This window comes from Gallinula chloropus (assembly GCF_964237585.1).
Source record: "Gallinula chloropus genome assembly, chromosome: Z".
Lineage (NCBI taxonomy): Eukaryota > Metazoa > Chordata > Aves > Gruiformes > Rallidae > Gallinula > Gallinula chloropus.
This window is the reverse complement of record NC_140089.1, coordinates 61,516,284-61,540,622: the sequence shown is the minus strand read 5'-3', so window position 1 is coordinate 61,540,622 and position 24,339 is coordinate 61,516,284. Positions and strand designations below refer to the sequence as shown.

The window sequence follows — 24,339 nt, the reverse complement described above, 5'->3', positions numbered from 1 at the left end:
CCAGTGGGGCACAAGTATTTACATTTGTCCTGTTAAATAACTTCCCAGAGCACTCCAACATATTGGTGACACATTTATTAATGCCTCAGGAAATCAATTTTCATCCATTTGAAAAAATCTGTCTTTTCTTGGGATCTGTTAAGCATTTAGAAGTCAAATGGAAACAAGTGAACTGCCAGTTTCTTCTGATCAAGTAGATTCTTTTTTATGACACTGGCATGAAAACTTAGGGGAAAAGCCAACACAATACCTATTCAGTTCCTAGCTAAGCACAGTAGTTTCTTCCATGCAACCAATTTAGGTATTGAATACACACAAACATAAGACAGGTCACCTATAAAATCTTCCCAATATTTAAAGAAAAAACCCAAAGAGCAGGGGCAGCCTAAACTCACTTCTTTAAAAACAAAATTTCTATGTCAAGAACAGAACAAAGATATCTATATTTGAACAGAAACATAGATAACCTGCACTAGACAAGATTTGTCAATATTGAGCAGATTATACAGCACAAAATGAACTCTTTCAGATGATATATTTCGGAATCACAGACCCATCTGTCTCAGTTTTTCAGGACTTGACCATTACCAAATACTAAAAAATAAAACTGAGAAAAAGTGAAACATTGGTGAAAATTGAATTGGTATTGACTAACTTAACACAAGCAAGAAGGATATCCAGTTGGAACAAAAAGACTGTAGGAATATTACCATGAATGAACACATTTTAAATTTTTGGGGGGGGAGGGGAGGGGTGTGTGTCTGTGTGGTTTTGTTTGTTCATTTATTCTCCTTCTTCCAAAGGAAACAATTTTGCAATTTCAGAAGGTTCTTAAAGAAGTTTTGAAAGAAAAATCTTAAACCACTTTAAGTTGCTTACAATAACAAAAGAGCAACACTGACTGCCCATCACAGGGCTCAGTGGAAAGATTTTTGTCATTTTCTCCAATTCAGTTTGAAACTATGCAAACATCAGTGTAACTGAGTACCTGCAGAATCTGTGGTGGTTATGTTTTCTGGAAATCTAAAAAACCCAACCAAACACTAACAAAACATTTTGTTGAGATCTGTTTGAGGCCAAACCTGAAATTTTGATGAAAGAGTCCAGAAAATAAAGGATTTTTTTTAGCAGCTTTTACTGCAAGAAATCTTCACTGAAACAGGAACTCAGTCTCTTGCAAGTTTTTTTCCATGTGTCATCTGGTGTCAATAACTGAACTAAGATAAAATTCTGAAACAGACATTTGGTTAATTTTGTCTAGAATGAAAGGGTTTTTATGTTCAGTGTAGCAGCAGCAGTTTATTAAAGAAGAGGAAAACAGCACTAGGTTATTTGCTTTGGAAGTTGTCACATCTGCTGGTTTTAGTTCTGTCCTACCCCATACAGAAGAAACTGTGTTGTTTTCTCCATATTATTTTCTTGTCCCTACTTATCACTCCCTTTCCTTATCAACACCTTAATCTGAAACTATAATTAAAAAAACACCATAGGAACAGCTGCTATTACCCTAGTTGTACATCTGCGGTCAAAACGACTGGTAACTTCTGCTACTTTCTATTGTTTCTCTTCCAAACATATGAAAAATTTCCAGTAGTTTAAATAAACTGCTGGACATCTAATGTGGCACTTCTAGATTTTTATGCTTTTTTAAAATCCAAACCTGAAAAATAAGTCTGGCATTAATTGATGCTCAAGAGTCATTAGTCAGTTTTAAGTGAATGTAATAAACCTAGACATTCTTGCAGGATATAAGACATTTTTAAATGCTCTTTGATTTTAACAGTAACATGCAAAATACACAAAACATAGTAAAATTAAATAAAGCCCACAAACAGTATATTAAAAAGCCAAGATTACCAACCTTTCTCTTATAAAGTCTGCTAAGTCTTTTGTTGACAAATGTCCGTGTTTCATGTTGTGATAGAGGACATCAAAGCCATTGTTCCTTTCCCCCTAAAGATTAATAACAAGAAAGTAAACTAAGAAACACAACATGTTAAAGCAATTACAAAACAAAGTACAGGATCTCTATTTTAATAACTGTTGAATTTCCATTATGTGAATGATTTCTAATGCTTCAGCTTTTTATTGATTGTTATCAGTTCTCTTTAACCTGCTAGAAGTAAAACAAGCTAAACTCATCAGCTACTACCCTTCAAATTACAGCAAATTACACATTTCTTGGCCATATTCAAAGCTATTTCTTTTTGAGACTGCTAGAAGTCTTGTATTCTTTCACTCCTCATCTTCTTAAACACATCCTTAATATTGTAATCTCTTTCTTAATTCTATCATATATTTCATTAGTTTCCATGAACTGAAGTTCAAACTTTGGGATCACATTTCATGTATCTTCCCCTTTTATTTTTTTTGTAAAACTGGTAAAAAAAAATATGTATTTATAAACCCACTTATCTCTTCCTTCTCATAGGTAGCTTCCCTTTGTCTATTCTTAAGTTCAATTTTAAAACAAACCATTTTCCAGTGCATAATGCATACCTCACCATTAAAACCAAGACACTTCCCTAAGCACTGATTGAGTAAACTCAGTCAGCTTATCACCTCTGGCACTATGGTGAACTTCCCCTCGACAGGAGAACGCAACAATAGAAACGAAAGGAAGGCAAGGCACAGCATAACAGTGCTGTTATAGCAGAAGTTTTCCTGTCAAACTATTTATTCTCCCCTCCCTTCCAAAAGCTTCAGATCCATAATGCTGCTGCTACAAAAGACACAGAAGCATGCCTTCAGGAAGGCCGCATCTATGTTCAGAGTGGAAGGGAAAGAAGGATGGGAAGCAGACTTTTTGCAACAGCACCTCTACATCTCCTATGAGAGGAGCACAGGATTTGTCATACAGCCCTCCAAATATTTCCATCCTTTTTGTTCTGGAAAGACAGTCTGTGCAGCCATAAGGTACAACTAATGAGGGAAATAAAATAGCTGGCAAACAGAAATAAAGATCAGTGATCCAGATCACTATGAGGACACAAACAGCTCCATTGCTCAGCAGAAGAGGTGGGAGCAAGGAGAAGGCAGGCAGGAATCTGCCAGTTTAGGAACTCTGCAGCAGCCACAGTAGTAGATCCACTTCTGTGAAGTGTTAATTGCACTAGATAATGCCTCTGTCTAATCAATAATATGGCAATTTGCCTTAAAGGACACCATGCATAGACACATAAATTTACAAATAACAGGTGCCTGAAGGCAAATTGATTGAGATTACTGGCAGGAAGAAGAAAACACCTATAATAATCACAGTTCCTAAAGCTGCACTACTTTGTACCTGACAGAGTTCATCTGCATCAGCCTAGTGTATGTACAATTACAGAAAAGTGTGTGAAAAGTATAAGCAGAACTAAACCAAATACAGGAAAATACAGCAGACACTAAAAGGACTAGGTACACAGCAAGGCTTTTAGAAGTGTCAAGAATAAAAGGATAAGAGCACCAAGTACTAGGAAATGTATTTTCAAAAATGTTGTCTTAGTCCTTAACTACCAGTCTAAATTTCACTCCCCTTTCATTCCTCTCTAACCATTCGCATTTTAGTTTGAAGCCCACAATAATCTTAACTACTGGTGTGCTATTAGGCAACTTATTAACTTTCTGTATTTACTCAATATAAACCCTGAATACCACCATAATACATAAGCACCAGATAACTCTATAAATTAAGACCTCACCAATACTTTCGATTAGAATACAGAATAAAATTCTTAACTAAAGTTACTGCAACAAAATTTGGAAATACACATTTAACAAATAAAAATTAGGTATTTCTCAGAACAACTAATAAAATTCTCCTGTATGAAATGTTCCTTCTTACAGTGTTTCTTCTACCTAAGCTATATTGATGAAAATACGCTCAACACAGACTGCTTCTACACTTTTAAATGCAACTTTTCATAATGGAAGCTTTAATGGGGACTCTTCTATGCTGAAGCTCCTGCCACTTTAGAAATACAGGAAGGGCAGCATAGCCATGACCCAGCCTCTGGCTGCAGCCTTCCTGATGGCTGATAGTCTATCAGAAATGTAACTTTGGAAGCTTTTGGAGAAAGGAATGAGCCAGAGCAACCAATTTCCACCATCATCTCATTCCCTAACTGTAACTGAAGATTATTGCAACAGAACTCATTTTCCCCCTTAAGTTACATTTTCTAGTCAGTCCTATTCCTGTTCCTGTCTTCACATTGAATAGCAGGAATCACAACAGTGAGACAGAAAAGATATTTTCCTTATAAACAAAAAAGCCTGAAATGTACATCTCTTATACATTATCAATAGTTATCAGAGGTTAAGAGGATATTGACAAATATATTGTTTCAAACAACGCAACAACTCCAAAACAAACTCCTAGATTTGAGGGCCTTTGTGGTTTAAGCTTAGCACAAATAAAAGACGGGCTTTTACTTGTAAATATCATGCCAAGTATAGCCTATCTTACCAGTATCAGAGTCTACCTGTAAGCACAAATATCTAGACTTCAAAACTGTTCATTTACATAATCAAGAGCATTTAAATGATTAACCTGATGACAATTCTAAAAATTACATTATCTTCCACTCACGTTTGGAGACATGTGTACCTATGTCAAATTAAGCACAGTATCTCAGTGCAGAGACCAGACTTTTTTTCTGCTTAGGAAGAGCTATACAGCCTATCCACAACTCCTTCATTCAGCAGTTATTTTCATGAAGAACAGCTCAAATAATTCACACAATGAGCATCCAAGTTAAGGCTCTGTGTTTAGGGTAATGACAGATGTATGCTGTGGCTAAGAGGAAAAGTAGTTAGATTTACAAAGTATGTATCCTCTTACATGCACATGACATCAACACAGGTTTTTTTCTCAACAATGCCCCTCCCCCACACATATTGTATAAAACTCTGTACATGGGAATTGTCTGTCTAGTCAATTTTTCTTCATCAAGTGTTTTCACCTGCTCCCTATCTGGTGTAAAAAAAAGTAAAAGCTGGGATCATCAAAACTCCCACTTAAAAATAACTAAATGCAGCATGTAAGAGGGAACTGATGGGACCATTTCAGAAGCAACTACTATCCACTGCTGTGACAGACAGCAAAGTCAGATGCAGATTCTTCTAGAAATTGCATCCTGGAGAAAGAGGAACTTCTGTTGTCATGTGTAACATCACATTCTATACAACAACAACAACCTTCCAGATCAGTTTAAAAGACCATTCTGAATGTCATTTCACAGGTAAAACACCATCTGTTGACGATGATCCCATCATTACTCAACACCGAGCAACTGTAAAACTGTGTACAAGAATAAAGAAATTGTCAGCAGTCTCCTCTCTGAATAGGCTTCATTTAATTACTCTGAAGTTCATTAGTGGTTTTCTCCTTGCTTGCTACAGTTAACAAAACTATTCTGAAGCTGGTGTTCTTGTTGGAAGTTTCTCATTTTACACTGCCATAAAAGAGCTCTTTTATTTACATAATATAGATATCTCCTGACAGTAAACCATAAGAGGAAGCAAAACTTCAAATACAAGCAAGCAGTTCATTTAAATAACCCGGCAATGGGGCATTACTGACCAACTTTGCAGACACGACAAATTGTCAGAGAAAGCGAGGGCAGAGAGTCCTTCCATTTCCCTTCATCAAGAACTAACTGCCATTATTTTCTCATGGAAACGAGAATAACCCTGTCAGCAAACGTGAAGTCAGAATTCAGCATTTCCACAACTTGTGCATAACAGGAAACAGATTTCAGGAACTCTGTTTACTGAGCAGACTTCGAAACTTTTTAAGAGTGAGTTTGTTGCATATAGAGATGATTCCAAATTTAAAACCCATATTTGGTAAAGTAGCCAGAAATTTATAGGCAATCTGCAGCAGTATTTATTTACTACGTTTCTAATGACACTGTATAAGTGCAAGCTCTGTCTGCTTTGGACTAGAACTGTTCAACATTAATATCTATTAGTGTAAAAAGTTTATTAGTCTCAATTACTCTACTAGAATTGAAATTGGCCAGAGATCTCAAACTACAAGAAAGGATTCTTCAGATATGTAGAAAAAAGCAGAAAGAGAAGGAAAGCATTGGACCACTGTTAAACAGCGGTGGCAAATTAGTTACCAACAACACTGAAAATGCAGATGTTTACAAATACTTTCTTCATCTCTGTGTTTACCAGCACTGTTGTGTGTCAGCCTTTGAGAGCAAAAGTCCACGTTGATGCAAACATGGACCCACCATCAGCGAAAGAAGGGTTGGTATGTGAACTGCTACAGGAGTCTGACCCTTACAAATAAATGAGCCCTGACAATATCCACCTGGGGGTGTTAAGAAAGCTGGCTGAAATAATTGAAAGACTGCTCTCAACCTTGGAAAAGTTGCGGAGATCAGGAGATACCCCAGAAGACTGGAGCTAATGTAACCCTTATCTAAAAGGGCTTTAAGGAGGATCCAGGAAATCATAGGCCCAACAGTCCTAATGCAGTACCTGGGGAAGCTATAGAACAAATCCTCCTGGGGGCTATCACAAGTCAAATGAAGCGCATGATTAGGTACCGCCAGCACATCATGCTTGATAAACCTGATCACTTTCTACAACAATGTAACCTGCTCAGTTGTTGTAGGTCAAGAGGTGGAGGACACTGCCTACTTAGATTTCTCGAAGGCTTTTGATACACAGTTCCCCACGGTTTCATCCCAGAGACTCCGGTGTGTTGTGGTTTAGACAAGTCGTCTGTATGCTGGGTGAGGAACGGGCTGGCGGGTGGCACCCAGAGGGTGGGAGTAAATTGCATTTTTGAACTGGGAACCTGTCACAAGTGATGTCCCTCGGGGATTGATACTGGGCCCAACACTGATTAATGCCTTCATAAGTGATCTGGATGACGGGATGATGATACCAAACTAAGTGGGGAAGTGGACACTTGGGGAGTGCAACCCTGCAGGAAGATCTGGATAGGCTGGAAGAGTAGGCTAACAAGTTCAACAAGTGCAAGGTCTTGCACCTGTGAAAACATAACCCAGGAAGGAGTACAGCACAGGCTGGGAACCATCCAGCTGAAGAGCAGCTCTGTGGAAGGAGACCTTGTGGACAGCAAGCTCAGTATGAGTGAACAGTGTGCTGTGGTGGCAAAGAAAGCCAACTTGATGCTGGGTTACACCAACAAGGCCATCACCACCCACTCAGTACTTGTCAGACCACACCTGCAATACTGTGTTCACTTTTGATCCCTGCTACACAGAACTGACAGGCTAGAGAGGGTCCAGAGAAGGGTCACCAGTATGATCAGAGGACAGGGAAGCCTGCCACATGAGGAAAGACCGAGCAAACTGTGTTTGTTCAACTTTGAGAAAAGAGAGCTTAGGGGAGACTTCATCACCATGCTCTAGTACTTAACAGATTGCTCCAGAGAAGATGGAGACTCCCTATTTACAAGGGTTCATATGGAAAAAAAAGAGTAGTGATGGGTACAAGTTGTTCCTGGGGATGTTTTGATCGGGCACAAGAGGAAAATTTTTCACAGGCGAGAACAATCAGCCTTTGGAATAATCTCCCCAGAATACAATTGGTGACTTCCTCAACATCAGTCACTGAAAATTCAGCTGGATGGGGTGCTGGGCCATCTTGTCTAGACCATGCTTTTGACAAGAAAGAATGGACCAGATGGTCCTTAAGATCCCTTCTAACCTCATATTCTATGACTATAGTGCTTTTTCCTCAATATAAACAAATCTTTCTCAATTACTAAGGTGATCCTGAAACTCCCATAACTGGGAATGGGGCCCAGATACATACTACTTCTTAGGCTAGCATGAGAAGGACAGCTGCAAACACTGTTTTCACAGCAAGACTAAGCATATGAGACAATAAAAGGCCTATACAGTTCTTGAATACATTTTTATTTTGGTCAAACTTTAGAATCTTGATGAGAGAAATTCAGACAAAAATTGACTTTTTTCTAACTACATTCAGCAAATAAACATTTGACAGTAAGTGAATTACTGTAATTACTAACTATGCTTTTAGAACTTGCATTAGCAGTGATTAAGCATGTACCATCATTCCTTCAACACTTTAAACATGACCACATCACCACATTAGAGATAAGAAACAGAAGACACTGAGAAAACTGTACTTTTGGTTACACATTATTCTTTTTAAAGTAGTCTACTAAAAGGACAACTTATTTTCCAGGTAACAGGCAGACAAATATTCATACTGCAGCATTTGGAAGCGGTACTTAAACCTAACTACAAAATTCCTTTTTAACTATAAAATAAGTTTAGGTCCCTAGAGTACTAACCATCGTAAAATGAAAACTGAATAACCTCCAAATTAAGTTTCCAAATCCTAGTTAAACCTTACAACTGCCTTTGGCAAACATATCAGTTAAATACTGCCAATGCCTCCTCACCTTGTTAGACAACTGTTTAAGAGGAAAAGCTTAGAGAGGAATGAATGTGAGAAATAGAATCACTTCAATTTTTGAGAATAGTTTGTATCCTTCACCTCCTGTCCAGGTCAGGTCCAGAGAAAGCGCCCTATGACTAGTTTTACACCTGTATTATTGCCATGTCAGATTTTGTGGGAAAACTACACCTCTGAACAACAGAGAATCCTAATACAAGATAAATCATAATGGCATCAGAGTCTTCTTGGTAAAAAAAGAAAAAGTATCAAGAAAATTCCAGAGTTGTACTGATATGCCAAGTAATAATTGCAGACAATCCACTAATGGGAGGTGAGGGAACAAAACTCCCTCATGTAGGTGAAATTCACTATTTGCTGCAAGTAGGTACAGCTGTTCAGCAGCTACAAGACTTCATTTATGCAGCTTAAGAGATACCCTACCTTAGCAAGTAATGTACAAAATTTACTTCAACAGAATAATAGAGATTTGGCATTCAGTCCTGTAATTCTAAAATCAAAGTTCCGAATATTAATCAATCTTTCCTTGACCCACAAACTTATAAAAACATATAGTATTTGTTGTGGTTTGTCCATTTGTACTGACAAATACTTCTCCTTCACTCATACAAGGGTAACACTTTAAATAAGCAATAGGACTTCTCCCAACTCCAGGGCTATGTACACTTGTTTTAGCTGCTCTGAAAACCATTGTTGTAATTTTCTTTAAACTGTTACTCTTTGCTTCTGTTTCAAATAAGTAACACGTGCTTCATCCTTTCTACCTAAGCAATTATTTAATGTAAGGGGCCCTGTACACATGAAAATAACCCTGCAATCAATATTACAGTGTTGCATTTTTGAAAGCTAGCTATCAGTAAATTTCATTTTATGATGTCTGGAAGAACTTCAGAAAATTGAGATCCTCTAAACATGGAAAAAAGTAGTCACCTGATGTTTACACAGGCAATGTATCCGTTTCAGTTCCGAAAGTTTTGAGAAGTTTCAAGCAAGACAGCAATTTCAATTTCCTTCTTCCTCCTTCAGTAAATTAAAGATCAATTCCAGAGAAGTTGTACGCATATGAGGAAGGGCAGATATTTTTTCCCCTATCTAGATAATTAAAAATATTTTTTCAACCAAAAAATTGGAAAGTTGCCAACTCATGTTGAATATACACATGCAGAAGGAGGAGATTAAGCAAGTATTGCACAACAGTTCTCCTGAAACTGAGCATCTAACTGAATGCCAAGCAGAAGAGTTGCACTGTGTAAACACATGAATGGAAGTCCAGATGGAAGCGTGACAAGCCTCAGTGTCACTCATAAATGTGTAAGACAAGACATAGTAGAGGAAGCCTCTTTTCATGAAGCTAAGATTATTAACCCCGGACACTGCCAGCTCCTACAGGTTACAAAAGCTCTTGAAAACAAAGGAATACTCCTCACAGCCATTCTCAAGAACTACAGGTAACACAAGTGATTAAAAAAAAAAAAGAAAAAAAAAGGAATTTTTCAACGCAAATTTAAACACATCTTCACATCCCAGAACTCCTAGAGTTACCAAACACAGAGACCAGTTTCAGCTGTGCATTGAATGTCCGGCAGTTTAATAAAAATAACTTAAAACAATTAATAAACAAACACTGGCCGGGTTAGAAGAGGCTTATTTTTGTTGACTTGACATAGTTCAGACTTAGAATTAACAAAAGTATCACGTGCACAAATAACTTTAAATACAATGTCAAAACTTATGCAACACTTCCTATCAGTGCTAAGAAAACAGTAAATCAATGATAATGAATTATTTTTATTCTACTGTGCCAGAATGGATGCATTCAAAGTAAACAAAATGCAGCCATATATAATGAAAATAACTTATCACAGTGCTCCCTTTAAATTACATCACTGTTTTGATGTAGCACATACATAGCAGCAAGCACCCAATGTTTTATGACAACATCCTAATTAGGAGTTGGGAATGTTTGGCCGCGTGACTTGAATGCCTGAAACTCAGTCATAAGAATCAAAGCCATTTATAGCCTGTACTACCAGTTCGTAATTTTTTGATACCACAAAAAAGTAACTGTATCACACTGACTTTGAAAACTGCTGCTCCCAGAGTGCTGCGCTCATTAGCGGACCCCTACATTTCTCAAGTGACAGTACGTGTCTCTGTATTTCAGCTTTATACATCATAAAACCAGTCATGTTTATCTCTCAGTGACCTTAGAAGCAGTCAGCTGGCAGGCCCATAAAACATCAACTTTTAATTCTTAAAAAGAAAAAACAACCCCCCAAAAAGGGGGCAAGGGAATTACAGATATTCAAACACTTTTAAAGGTGGTACAAGATGAAAGTCTCATGATAAGCTTCGAGGCCATTACAATAAAGAAGTTGAGATGCTTTGCTTACATGAGCATTTTTAGGAAGTTCTTGAAAGACAGCAGCCTAAATATACATGTCACTCCCTTCTTTAGAAGAAATCAGATAAGTCCTTCAAGTTTCTGAATGCTTTTTGTATCAGTTACAGGAAATTACCAAGTCAGGAGAGAGCACCCTACAGTTCCAGATCTAGGCTTCCTTTTCCAATGCATAGTTCCTGCTGCAAACTAATGGCAGGATGCACATAAAGCAGTTAAATTAATTGTTTTTTTGAATTCATACTCATCTCAGTGCTATAGAAAGTATAGTTACCCTGCTCCATAGGTGACAAAAACATTTTGCCTGGTGTAACCAAGAACGCCAAGGCAAAAGCAAGAAATTCTTCTACAGATTTATACAACACCACCTTTCTTTCTACTCAGACTTCTCTTCGTTATTTTTGGTCAGTGTGCATTCAGTGGATTCTAACAGCAATCTTCCAATTTCCATTCTAAATTTCTCACCACATTTCAAAGCATATACAGATGGAATCCCAAGTCCTCCAAAGCACTTCAGTAACAATCCTGAACAATAACCTTTTATGAAGGTTCGCAGACATGGAGAAGCCTAATGATTCAAAACTCACAAGCCCATAATTTATGCTTGGTTCTGGGGATACATAGAAACTCAATACTTTCCCAGTGCCAAAATATCCATCATATTTAGGCATTACAGTTAATCTTGAAACATAACAGCAAAGCAGCAGCAGTCCCTGTTCATTTTTATTTTACCTCTACACAAAATAAAACCCTGTCCATGCTATTATAAGTGTTTCTCAGTCATGTTTAAGACCCTAGATTATCTCTGTTGTAACTGCAAGACCAACAGGAGTAATACACTCCCTGTACTACTTTATGTCATTTCTGGAGGTCAGAGAAAAACTTGCACCAATAGAATCACAGAATATTAAGAGTTGGAAATGACCTTGAAAGATCATCTAATTCCACCCCCACCACCCACCTCCCCCCCAAAAAAGCCTCTTTCTCCTGGCACTCACTACTGACCCACACTAGGTGTTTTGCCAACAGAGCTGTAAGGCAGAGACCCTGTAGAGCCGAAAGAGAGAATGTGAACTGTGTGTAGATGTCTACTACCTCATATTTACTAGTAGGATTTGTGAAGAGACAGACATGCAAACAGAATGTATGGAATGGCCTGCTACCTTCACTGATTTAACAAACTGACTTACTAACAAAATAAAATACCACTGATCAGTCTAACAATTAAACAAACATAACATAGTACATAACAGTTAAATAGAAGAGTTTTACTTTAGTCAAGGTACCTGACTAAAATACTTCTATTTTACTTTAATAAATCTGCTTTCCTTTGCTTTTTAGGAGTAGATAGTAAGTTTTCTAATGAAAATACAATGTTTTCTATCTATTGAAATACCACTTCTATGAAAGAAAAACTTTTCACACATTAATTCAATACTGATCTCCCACAACAAGGCTTCAAATTAAGCAGATCCATATTCCAAGAGAGCAAATATAATATCTCATCTCATTAAATTTTAGTATTATATCAAAAACCTGGAGTCAAACTGAAACATAATGCTGCAAAGAAAACATGCAACTTGGCTTGAGCTATGCTTTATATTACAAAATAATATACTGTATTTGTAAAATTAGGTTCCCCAAACATTGATGAAACCTGTTGCTTATAAAGACATCTAAAAAGATACCCCCACCCTTTTTTTCCCCCCTGCAGTCTCCACAAACAACTGTGTGTTTCCCCTATTAGATGGTAAAGATTCACTCCAAAAATCAAACATGCAGCAAAGAAGCATCAATGCTGTAAACAGCCCAATGATGACAAGAACATTTCAATCTTTCAGACCACCTACAGCCACAATAAACCCAAGTTTGATTTCATGCGAAGCTCAGTAATCACCTAAATCCATATATTAATGTCTTTTCTCTAAATCTACTCCCTGAGAAAGGCATATATCTGCACAGAGATGACTAACGTGTTGTGTTGCTAACACAGACTGGAGAGAGCCTGTTGCTTCCCCAGCTGGCCACTGTTCGGGGTGTACTTTCTGACACGCAGAGGCAACTTGTCCGTACAAAAGCATAAAGCCCCAAGGGGAGCAGCTTTGTCTTTGCGTGATACAACTGTTAAGCTCTTACATCGGTATCACTCGCCCCCAAAGCCTGCATTGTCTAGGGAGGCGACTAAGGAAGGGAGACCGGACTGCAGCCCAAGCCACATCCAGGCACCACGGCGCCTGCGAGAGCAAGACCCCCGAGCACTGGGGCTCCCCCTCCTGTCCGCGCACCCCTTATCCCAGCGGCCCCACGGCGACAAGCAATCCCTCTCCCCCGTCGCCTCTCCCCAGTGGACCACCGAGCACCGCTCGAGGCGAAGGGCCGGGCAGAAGCAGAGGGCGGTCGTCCCCTCGCACCCCTTCGCCCCCGTCCCGCAGGCTTCCCAGGCGAGGGCGGCAGCGGCGCAGGCAGGTACCCCGCTTCCCCCACGGCCAAGAAGGGCCGAAGCGACCCGCGGCGAGCGCAGGGGGTGGCGGCGACCACCAACGCGCCCCCAGCGACAAGGCCCCGACCCAGTCCCGGGGGTGGAGTAAGAGCCGCGACTGCTCCCTCAGAGGGGATCCCGGCTGCACCGTGCCGTGCCCTGGCCGTCCCACACGCGGCGCGGCGGAACCGACCCGCGGCGCTTCCATACCCAAAAGCTCTCCACGAAGTACGCCATCATCATCACGCCGTCACCGTCGCTCCGACCACCGGTGAGCCCTGCCCCAGCCACCGAGACTCCACGGAGGAAACGGGCGCCGCCACGACGCGCCGCCCTTCCCGTTAAGGCGCACCCGCCTCCTCACACAGCTTTACCACCCCCCCCAGACACTCTGCGCATGCGCACAGCCACAGCCAGCAGCCCTACTCATGCGCAGGCGTGTGGCGCGTGTCCGCTCCCCCGCCCTCCCCGCCCGTGGAGGAGCATGCGCAGAAGCTCCGCAGCCGCGGAGCCTGTCACGGCAGTGTCACTCGTCGTACCAGGCCGGGCCGGGAGCCGCCCGCTGCCCGAGGCGGGAACGCGCGGTCAGGCAACGCCAACCCGCGGCGAACGGCGAGGTGCCGCCCCGGGAGCGAGGAAACCCTGATCTCTGGAAACACGGGCGTCGTGGCAGGAGGCAGGCCCGGGAACCGAGTAAAACCCCTTCGGATACCGGCGTCGGTAACCGCCCTGGAGCAGTGCTGCGGTGCAGGGTGGGGAGGCGAGCAGGCGCTTTGGAGCGGCCTTCACGGCCATGCATGGCTCCTCCGTGGCAAAACACGGTTTCTTCATGGCCACGTATGGCTCCTTTGGAGCCATGCATGGCTCCATCGCAGCAAAGCGTGATTCCAGCCCTGTAGCCCTTCAGAGCCGGTGCCAGCCCGCCCTGCGGAGAGTCTCGCTGGCAGTGGCCGGCATACCCTCCCGACTGCCTCCTCACACGGTTACAGGGGCATCCACCCTAAAGTGATGCGCTGCATCTAAACCAAATGAGTCTGGAGGGACTTTGCATCACGTCTTTGTTTTCTTCAGTGTTGGTTCGGTTTCCAGACCCTCTGCTTGCTGGATACAGATAGTTATCTAGGTTGCTGGACTGGAGCACAGAGCCACTCGAGTGCTGTCCCTGGCCCTTCTGGACCCGGAGTGCTGCTCTTTAGTGCAGGTGTCTTAATACATTCTTCACAGCAATGCTGGGCTCTCACTGGGACCCCAAAGAGTTCATGTTCTACCTTCACAGGATGATTTGTTGCCCAAGACTGGAGTTAGGTTTTAATTAACAACTAAAAATAGAGGGGCATGTCTAAGCACTGATGTGAGGGGCTGCAGTTCATTTTGTGCTTAATCCAAGCAGTGTCTATGGTTTTGTCAGTGCAAAACTTCATCCAAGATGCAAAAAGAAGATGACGTTCCACACTGGGTGTTCAAGGTCCTCCCTTCCACCTTGCAGAAACACCATCCATTCTGGTTTGAAAATCTCACCTGTCTCCACCTTAGAGAACAAAGGCCAAATGACATCAGATCAGATATTAAGTAAGGTATAGAGCAGAATATTCAAATAATCACTTAGAACCTGATGAATTTATTGTCTCACATCAAAATTATGCTGGTTAAAGACTCCCACAAAAGCCAGATGGATAGGAAACTGTAGGCTGGAATTTTACAGAGCTATAGAATTTCAAAAGGCAAAACTAGGCAAAAAACTAGTTAGGGCAAACAAGGCAGCCAAATGTGTATTATCAATGTAAGTTGGTGTGATTAATTCTGCATTATGAATTTTCAGCTCCCTTCACCAAAGATACTTTGATGTTGTGTTCAAGGCCAGGTTGGATGGGGCCCTGGTCAGCCTTGTGTAGATCCAGGCCTGGAGGTTGATGTCCCTGCCTGTGGCAGGGGGGTTGGCGCTCTATGATCCTTGGGGTCCCTTCCAACCCAGACCATTCTATGATTCTATGATGGAACATGAACAATATCACTCTGAATAGATATTACAGTCATTGTTAACTGGCTGCAGCTTTAATCCACTGTTTTCTGAAGCTCCATGCAAAGTTTAGGAGTTCCTTTCTTTCTAGTAACATGCTCCCAAAGTTTCAGTATTTGCAAAATTTGCTAAGTTGTCAATGCCAAGACACAAAACTTGCGGACTCCTTTCAGAGTCAAATATCTTAAAAGTCTCAAGAGTGTTGGCTCTGGTTCTCTCTCTTTAGACAATAGTAGTAAGCACATGTACTCTAATTTTAAACAGTAACAATATGGTATAGGACTGTCTCTACTTCATGCATCTGTTCACTTGATGTAACATTTAAGAAGAAGAAAATACAGAAAGCATGCGCTTTTTGCTGCTGGAAAAGGGACTAAGATGATGTTAGAGGCTGTGCAGACACCAAGGCCAGGGAAGAAGTCGGGGAGGAGGCCTCCAGGCGCCGGAGGAGAGAAATTCCCCTGCAGCCTGTGGAGAAGACCATGGTGAAAGCAGGCTGTCCCCCTGAAGCCCATGGAAGATGATGGGGACCAGAGATCCCAGCTGCAGCATGTGGACAGACCCCATGCTGGAGTGAGTGGAGACATCTAAAGGACACTGTGACCCCATGCATGGGAAGCCCATGTTGGAGCAAGCTCCTGGCAGTGAAACCTGCAGCTTGTGGAGAGACCGACCCACACCGGAGCAGGTTTGCTGGGGTACTTGTGACTTCGTGGGGTAACAGGCTGGAGTAGTCCGGGTCTGAGGGACTGCACCTCATAGAAGTCACCCACGCTGGGACAGCTGGTAGAGTTCAACCCCCAACAGACAAGACTCATGTTGGAGAAGTTCATGGAGGACTGTCTCCTGTGGGTGGGATCCCACACTGGAGCAGGGGGAGGGTGTGAGGAATCACCTGCTAAGAAGGAAGGACCAGCTGAGACAACTTGTGATGAACTGACTGAAACCTCCATTTCCTGTCTCCCCCTGTGACACCTGAAGGATGGAGAAAGGGAGAGAAAATTGTGAGTAAAGTTGAGTCTGCAAAGAAGGGAGAAGTAGGGGGGCAGGTGCTTTACTATTTGCTTTTGCTTCTCACTACTCTACTCTGTTTTCATTTTGTGTGTGTGTGTGTGCAGTGTAGTAATTTTTTTCTTTTATTCCATGTTGAGTCCGTTTTGCCCGTGATGCTGATTGTGCAATGACCTCTCCCTGTACTTATCTCGACTCCTGAGCCTCTCAATATATATTTTCTCCCCTGTCCAGATGAGAAGGGGAGGTCATACCACCCCAGCCAGCAGCAAAGGACAGTTTTTAAACTTTACCATCCTAGATGCTGCATGCCAGTTTTGTCACTTCTCAGTGTGTGCTAGCTTACAGAGAAGTCCTTGCTGAAGACAGAGCTATTACACATGCTGCTTCTTTGGATAATGGCCTGGATAAAGAAGTCATAGATTACCAATTACCGTGCTGCTGAATATTGTGTAGTGAGCGTGACTGAAGAAATCAGTCCTTGTGCTGTGCTGGTGCCATAGCAATACCCAGTCAGTTTTTCTAGTTTCTCAGTCGTGCTTCTTGCATAAGAGCCAGCAGCAAGCACGAGCAGATAATAGTGCTCCGAATCTTGCATTGGAATTTAAAATTCAGTGTAAAGAAGCATATGGAGGTGTGCTGGGGAAGGAATTTTATGTGCTGGGTCAATATGCAGCCACTTTATTAACGTCATTCTAGAAGGTGATAGACTCAGCTGACATATGTATGAAATCTTGAGGTTGTGAGACCAGCTAAATACAGTAAAGGCAGAGGTTGATGCTCAGTTATATTCAAAGCAAATTGTTAGACTTATTAGAAAGCAACAAAGGTCCTCATCCAGTTTGTAAACCTATTTGTGTGGGGACCTGCACCATGAATGCCTAACACCTCCCCTCTCCCCAGTAAAAACTCCACCACCACAAAAAACCCAAAACAAAACAACAAAACCAGAACAACAATAAACCCAGAAGACTGAGATAAAAGCAATAAGGAATACAAGATATGGGAACTAACATTCACCAAGTAACCTAGAAATCTTCAGGCTGGTAAAGAGATCACTGAGAAAGAATACAACGTAGATACCTCATAAGTAAGATTAGAGGAGTTAAATATACATCTTGATGAAAGCACACACAGAGAATTCAGTCAAGCCAGAAGGTACAGGGAGCTGGACAAAGATTCCAGATCTCCCTAGACAGACAAACCCGTAATGGGATTGCTACATATAAAGCCACTATCGCGTTTTCTGGAAGTCCCCGACCTGCAAGTTAGTGACGCCTGCGAGAACACTTTGCAATCGCGCTTTAATCTTACCCTCCTCCCTAGGTGTTGGTTGCAAAGGACAGGATACTGGGTTAGGTAGACTCTTTGTCCCAGTACAATTGTACTTTTGTTCTCCTGGTGTAATCAGGGTGGACAGAAAGGAATGTTATTTTGATAGCCATAACTGCACAGTGAGTCCTGTACAATAAAACAAACATTCCCATTGCGTGTTTCCAGCAGCTTTCGCAGAAGATCTGGTAGTTCTCTGGATTATTAGTTTTTAGTAGACATTTTAAAAAAGCAATTCCTCTCCCATTTTTGCCATCTACATGAGTGTAAGGCTGAAGAACTGCAACAACAAACCTTACAGGACGGGTATGAAGAACAACAGAGATTTCTTGCCTGCAACAGTTACATTTTGTGAATGCAATCCTAAATTTGTGGGAAAAAAAAAGAGCACCATTTGGCATTAATGTGGATTGCATACACATGAAAGGAGGCATTTAACTCAAGAGTTCCCCTCTTAGAAAAGCACCCCTGATTCCATTGCTTGCTCTCTGCAAGTTAAAAAATAGCAAGTAATAGATTCAGGTAAAATACATAATATAACATTGCCCTTTATTTTTAAAGAGAATCTGAAGAAGCAGATGGGGGTGGAGTCATTCTATATACCAAATGTTTATTTCATATACCAGATTTGGCATATGTCATTTTCTTTCTTTACTGTCCTTGTTTAAACAAAACTACACAAAGAATTGTGATAGGTAAACAGGAATTCGTACTGCCCATGGAAGTATGTTCTGAAAGATTACAGACACCAGAAGGAGATATAAAAAAACCCATTGTTTACCACTGTTTTGGAGAACTAAAAAGATGGAGAAAAAAGGAAGACGAAAGGCATTGTTAGTTAAGTCCCTTCCAAGAGTCATCTAACTTTTGTAAGTACTGTCAGGTTATCTCATAGGATTTAAAAAACACCAGGGGTGTTCTGAACAAGGAACTGTACCTGAATACCTGCAGATATTAACCAGAAGTTTTAATAATTCACTTGCTTATGACCTACACATTTAATTTACCTTGATGACTAGACATTTATTGCAGCTTTTTTGTACAGAAAGTGCATTGAAATCCCATAGCCATAAATTAAAGTGAGAAAAAAATCTGGCAAAAAATCTGGCTAGGTGAAAGGGGATTATAAAGCTAGCAGCAAATACGGCTAACTTGAAAGAATTTATTCAAAGGGATTGGAAATTCTGCAACACAATCCTGAAACAGTCTAGGCCCCTTTCTGAAGCCTGTTCACAAGCTTGAAGTGTAGTCTGATGAGAGACCGCTGGTGAGGTAATGGCCTACATTAGAGTTCTGGGTAGCATGGACATTTCTAGCATCTTTCCTGCGTTCAAGATAAATACTTTTGCATGCTTACAGGTAAGTACATTTATTACACCAAGAGATCAACTGTTTTCAACGTGGTGCAATGCCTCACTGAGGTTCTAGTAATGACTTCTGTGTTTTGTTGAAGATTTACAGCGAGTTGTGGTGACACTGTTCTCAGCGTCCCTGGAATGATTTATTCCATTAGGCTGCATCATCTGACTCACTGTACACTTAAATGCACAATTCTATTGATCTAGTCACTAAGCTTGATCACGTCCCATTCATTATTTCAATTACTTAACTGTTGAGCCCAACAGCATTGTTTCACCATGAGTCACTTGGTGCCAACACTCCACCTTTATTACTCCTCTGCTTTGCTGCTGCCAAAAGCACGTTTCATCAAATCAACCATCAATCAAATGCAAGGATTAGGAAGCATTAGTGAATATTATAGTTCAATGGTTGTATGTTGGCTATGAGCCAGCAGTGTGCACTGGTGGCGAAGAGAGCCAATGGGATCCTGGGATGCATCAGGAAGAGTATGTCCAGCAGGTCGAAGGAAGTGATCCTCCCCCTCTACTCTGCGTTGGTCAGGCCCCACCTGGAGTACTGTGTCCAGTTCTGGGCTCCATGGTATAAAAAAGACAGGGATCTCCTGGAGAGAGTCCAGAGAAGGGCCACGAAGATGATTAGGGGCCTGGAACATCTCCCATATGAGGAAAGGCTGAGTAAGCTGGGTCTGTTCAGCCTGGAGAAAAGAAGGCTTAGGGGAGACCTAATTAGTGTTTATAAATATCTTAGACTTGGGACGCAGGGGGATTTGGCCAGCCCCTTTTCAGTGGTCTGTGGGGACAGGACTAGGGGCAATGGCTGTAAGCTGGAGCATAGGAAGTTCCGCACCAACATGCGGAAGAACTTTTTCACAGTGAGGGTGACGGAGCAGTGGAATAGGCTGCCCAGGGAGGTGGTTGAGTCTCCTTCTCTGGAGATATTCAAGTCTCGTCTGGATGCCTATCTGTGTAATATGAGATAGGGAGCCTGCTTTGGCAGGGGGGTTGGACCCGATGATCTCTTGAGGTCCCTTCCAACCCCTAAGATTCTGTGATTCTGTATATCCCATTTTGACTTTTTCTAGTCACACTTCATTCCTGCATGGAAAATTCTGGGAGATGTCTAATATATCCAGGAGGTGCCTTGCTATAGAGACATCTTACACAGATTTTAGGTGAAAAAAAAATCAGTAAGGTGGGGAGGTAATGCGATAAATGATGATGATGTTATACTGTCAGGAATACCCTAAGTGATTAGCTTGATTTATACTGTTGATGTATCAATATGTGTGACATTGCATTTGTGCTTTAGGCACTTACCTGCAAATATGTCAATCAATGAACTTGAAGCAGATTTTTATTGGCAGTCAACTAGTAAAAATAACCTAAATGAAAAAAAGACTAGTATTTACACTGTTTGAATTCAATGAAAAGCAAACCAAAAAATCTCAACCCTTCAGTGTTTAGAAGAGGAAGATCTGATGGTATTAGTGTTCCACAGGACCTGCCACACAAGCAGAATGCGGTGCTCCAGGTCAGAGAGATCACTTCAGTTATAGTCTGTGACAGAAATGGAACATTTAACTGGTGGTGGAAGAATTTGGAGCTAAGCTAACAAAATCACATGGTATCTCAGACAAGTATTCTTAGTACAACATAGTGGGATAAGTGATGCTTGTGTTTTTAATTAAACCAAATACAGCTTGTAATTATTACTGTACTAAGAAATAGGAAGTGCAAAGGCTCAGGAATGAGTCTATGAAAGACAGCAAATAATGAAAGAGATAGATATTAGTCTAGACAGATTTTTGAGCTGTTCAAGTAAGAACCAGTTATTTGAAATACTGTGATTTGGATAGAGGTACACAGGTAGGTTACAGATCAGGATAGCAGTATGAACAGGATGGGCAGCAAATGGTTTTCATTTGGGCAGAAGTCACACTATGTAAAAATAATTCTTACCTTTGGTTGTTCACAGCACCTGTAGATACACATACTAGTGCTTAGGAACGGCAGCCGCCAGCTTGAGAAGCTGGAAGGTGTGATCTTCATAGCGTCCTCATCACCTCAATAAGACTCTTAATGTCCTTGTGCGTATGGAGATGTGCAGCCTTGTGTTAGCAATGATTTAGAGGCCCTCCTCTTTCCACACACATCAAACAACCTCCTGCTAATTCTGCCAAACTTGAAATTAAGATTCTGAGGTTTGGGTTTTAAAAAAAAAGAAATAAAAGTAGCCAAGATGCCCCTAGCTCTTAATTAGACAAACTAAACTCCTGAGGTGTTAAGATTGTGCGATTATTTTCCCAACATTTCTGCAAACGCTACCACTCCACAGACTGAGTATATTATACTGATGAGTGAATGTTTGCAAGAAACAAGAGCTGTGGTACAAGATACCAGCCAGCTTCCATCTGGTCTTGGCCCAAAGACAACAGTTTTGGTGTGAGGCCTTCAACAAGGAGGATGGGGTTAAGCGAAAGTAAAATTAGCCACATCTTCCTACATCCTAAAAGTAGCTACGTCAAAGGAATACTGGAGTTCTTTCTTGGTCACATGATTCATCTGCTCTTCCAAAGTTACCAAAGCTAGAAGGAAGAGGTGCAAAACACTTGGGGTTGTTTTGGCCATGGTTCCACAATGCTTGAGCATACACATTTCAGAATGAAAAATACACATGCAAGATGATGATATCAATATGTTGAAGAGGAAGAAAACACCATCAAGAGGACTCAAAATTTCCTTTAATGATTAAGTTAAAAGGACCTGTCTGCACACAGTCCTGTGCAACATGTATTAGGGGATCCTGCTGTAGCAGTGGGGTTGGGCTAGGTGATCTCCAGAAGTCCCTTCCAACCCCTACAAATCTGTGAAAACACTGAAAGATGCTTTGTGTCAAGATACAGTTCTGTGAAGAACAAGACCACCTCATAATATACTTTTAAAAGAGTCTGGTTTTGTTAGTTTTAAAGCCAATACCTGTTTTTTTAATAGTCTCATTCACTGACTACGCTTGAGTTCAAACTACTGAAATGAACATACTACCCCAAGTCACAGAGTTCCCTCAGCAAACCACCATGAATGTGAAGCTGGAAGACAGCCTGAGAAAACTGCAAATTAAGTTATGTCCTCCTACATTCCTTGACGATCACTTCAAGGTAAAGGGACTGGCAAATTAACATCATTTCTCCTTGCATATGGTTATCAGAAAAAATAAAATTCTATTTGGCAGCTGTACTAAGCACTGGGGAGTGCTGAGAGAAATAAACAAAAACTAAAATGCTGGTATCAGTTAGTGACACTGCAGCAGTTATGTATCTAGATTAACTTGTATGCTGTAAGCACAGGAGAATACTTTTAAGTTCCCCTGTAACATTTAACAGGGGAAATTTACGGCTACCCATTTTGCTAAGAGGCAATAAGGAAAAAAATAGGTAAAACTGCCAGTGTAACTGATTTGCCATGTTTCAATTCCTTATTTTAAGCATAAGATTCAACAATTATTTACATCTGAAGCTACGATATAAATACCTCGGTTTCCACTTTTATGATTCAAATGCAAGTCTAGCCAAAAAGAGAGAAAGAATTGCTGTCACAAAACCCACAACCCTGAAAAACTGTACAAAGGTAATTCCTTGTGCACCATGACTTACACATGGCTGCATTAAGATATGTGCAGCATAACTGCATCCATTTTCCCTAAAAAGTAGAGTGGTTATCAGAAACCATATTTGAAGACTGCCATTATTCAGATTAACATTTGTGTGTCTTTTGGGAGGTTTCAGTGGTATATTCTGCTAATTTTACGCAAAAACAAGGGTAAATGCCTCAGAATATGCATATTAACACTTTACATAGGCAGTATGTTTCAAGGAGCGTTGTACTAGCATAAAAAAAGCTGCCAACATCCTCTCTGAGCTTAACATGCAAAAATTATTTTACAAAAATTATTCCTACTGAACTACTTTGCCCTTCTAGTACACCTTTTAAGCTAGATGTAAAAGTAATTCTTTTATTTTTGAATAGCATGAGCTATGTTGAAAGTACAATCCTTCTCACTGTTGGAATCTGACCACAAACTTAGTTACACCACTCATTTACTCAGGATGCTAGTACTTACTCTCTACTCATCTCGTTTGTATATACACATAGCAATTAACCTGAGACTCAAAATTAGAGGCCACAGCTTATGATCAGGCTCTGACAGTAGGAGATGTGAACAACACACCTGACAGCAGGATGTTCTACCATAGGTACCCCACAACATAAAGGGAGCTGAGAGGGCTACTTTCCCTTACTTTCCAACCCGGGCACTGGTGCTGTGCTACGCCCACAGGAACTGACCTATCTGCTCATCACCCAGGTCCCCACAGCTACACTGCTGGTAACAGTGATTCCATGGAGGCAGACATCCAAGTTCTTTGTTAAGCAGAGTTTCAGCTGAGTATGCAGCAATTAAGTTGAACTGTAAATTTGATTATAGGAAGTAGTTACAGCATGACAGTGCATTTTACTGACCTCAGTCATTACACTGTAGAGGCTGCCTGTCCTAGACATGCATAATTGCCTAAGTTGTCCATGTGCTATTAACCAACTGTTAAGCACTGGAAGCAAACATAGGATGTTCAAATCAACGTGGGTGGGCTTTGTCCAGAGAGCTACTATTGTTAGTTTCATATGTTCATTTTAGAGACTCCTGTATCATATCAGGAAGTTATATAAAATGGAAGGACGGGTCTGTAAAGAGTTTGTTTGTATCATCAAGGTCCCATATAATCTAGATAAAATTAGATTAAGACCACTGCAAGTTTTGGCTCAAGGTCTTGAATACTTTTAATTTATTTAGTTTACTCCTTTATTATTCACACTGATAGCACAAACAATAAGAATGCTCATTCTTACCCCTCCAACTGTGGTCAGACTATAAGCATCAGCTGTTTCACACAAGAATACAGCCAATGTACCAGTTCCCAGAAGTAAAGCAGTTACCAGTATCACCTGACAGACATTAATTACAGTTCATGTAAACCTCCTACTTCTAACACTGGTCTGCCCTCAGGCAGCACAAAGCACCTAAACTGAGCTGACCTTAACTTATCCAAAGATAATTCTTCCAGATAAAATGAAAATCCTTATTCAAGAGACTCCAGAAGTTACATGTGTGGACCAGAAGAGTGCACTACTGAGTCAGGCAAAAATGTAAAATGGAACATGAATTTTACATCTTCATTAAAAATTGGAATGCAACATCTATATTTAAACAACTTTATTAACATAGTCAAGCAGCGATTAACATTCACATCTATTATGTCACATCATACAA

General features: G+C 40.9%; 1 protein-coding gene across 1 annotated transcript in view; it reads right to left on the bottom strand.

Moving 5' to 3' along the window:
* FCHO2 (FCH and mu domain containing endocytic adaptor 2) overlaps window positions 1-13,620 on the bottom strand; it is a gene marked incomplete at its 3' end in the record, with an annotated part of 82,406 nt that extends 68,786 nt beyond the window's left edge. Inside the window, exons 1-2 of the mRNA XM_084278492.1 lie at window positions 13,509-13,620; window positions 1,862-1,953 (exon numbers count right to left, since the gene is read on the bottom strand). Coding sequence (XP_084134618.1) covers window positions 1,862-1,953; window positions 13,509-13,541 — 125 coding nt within the window. The 5' untranslated portion in view covers window positions 13,542-13,620. The remainder of the gene's footprint in view (window positions 1-1,861; window positions 1,954-13,508) is intronic.
* Window positions 13,621-24,339: the final 10,719 nt, after the last annotated feature.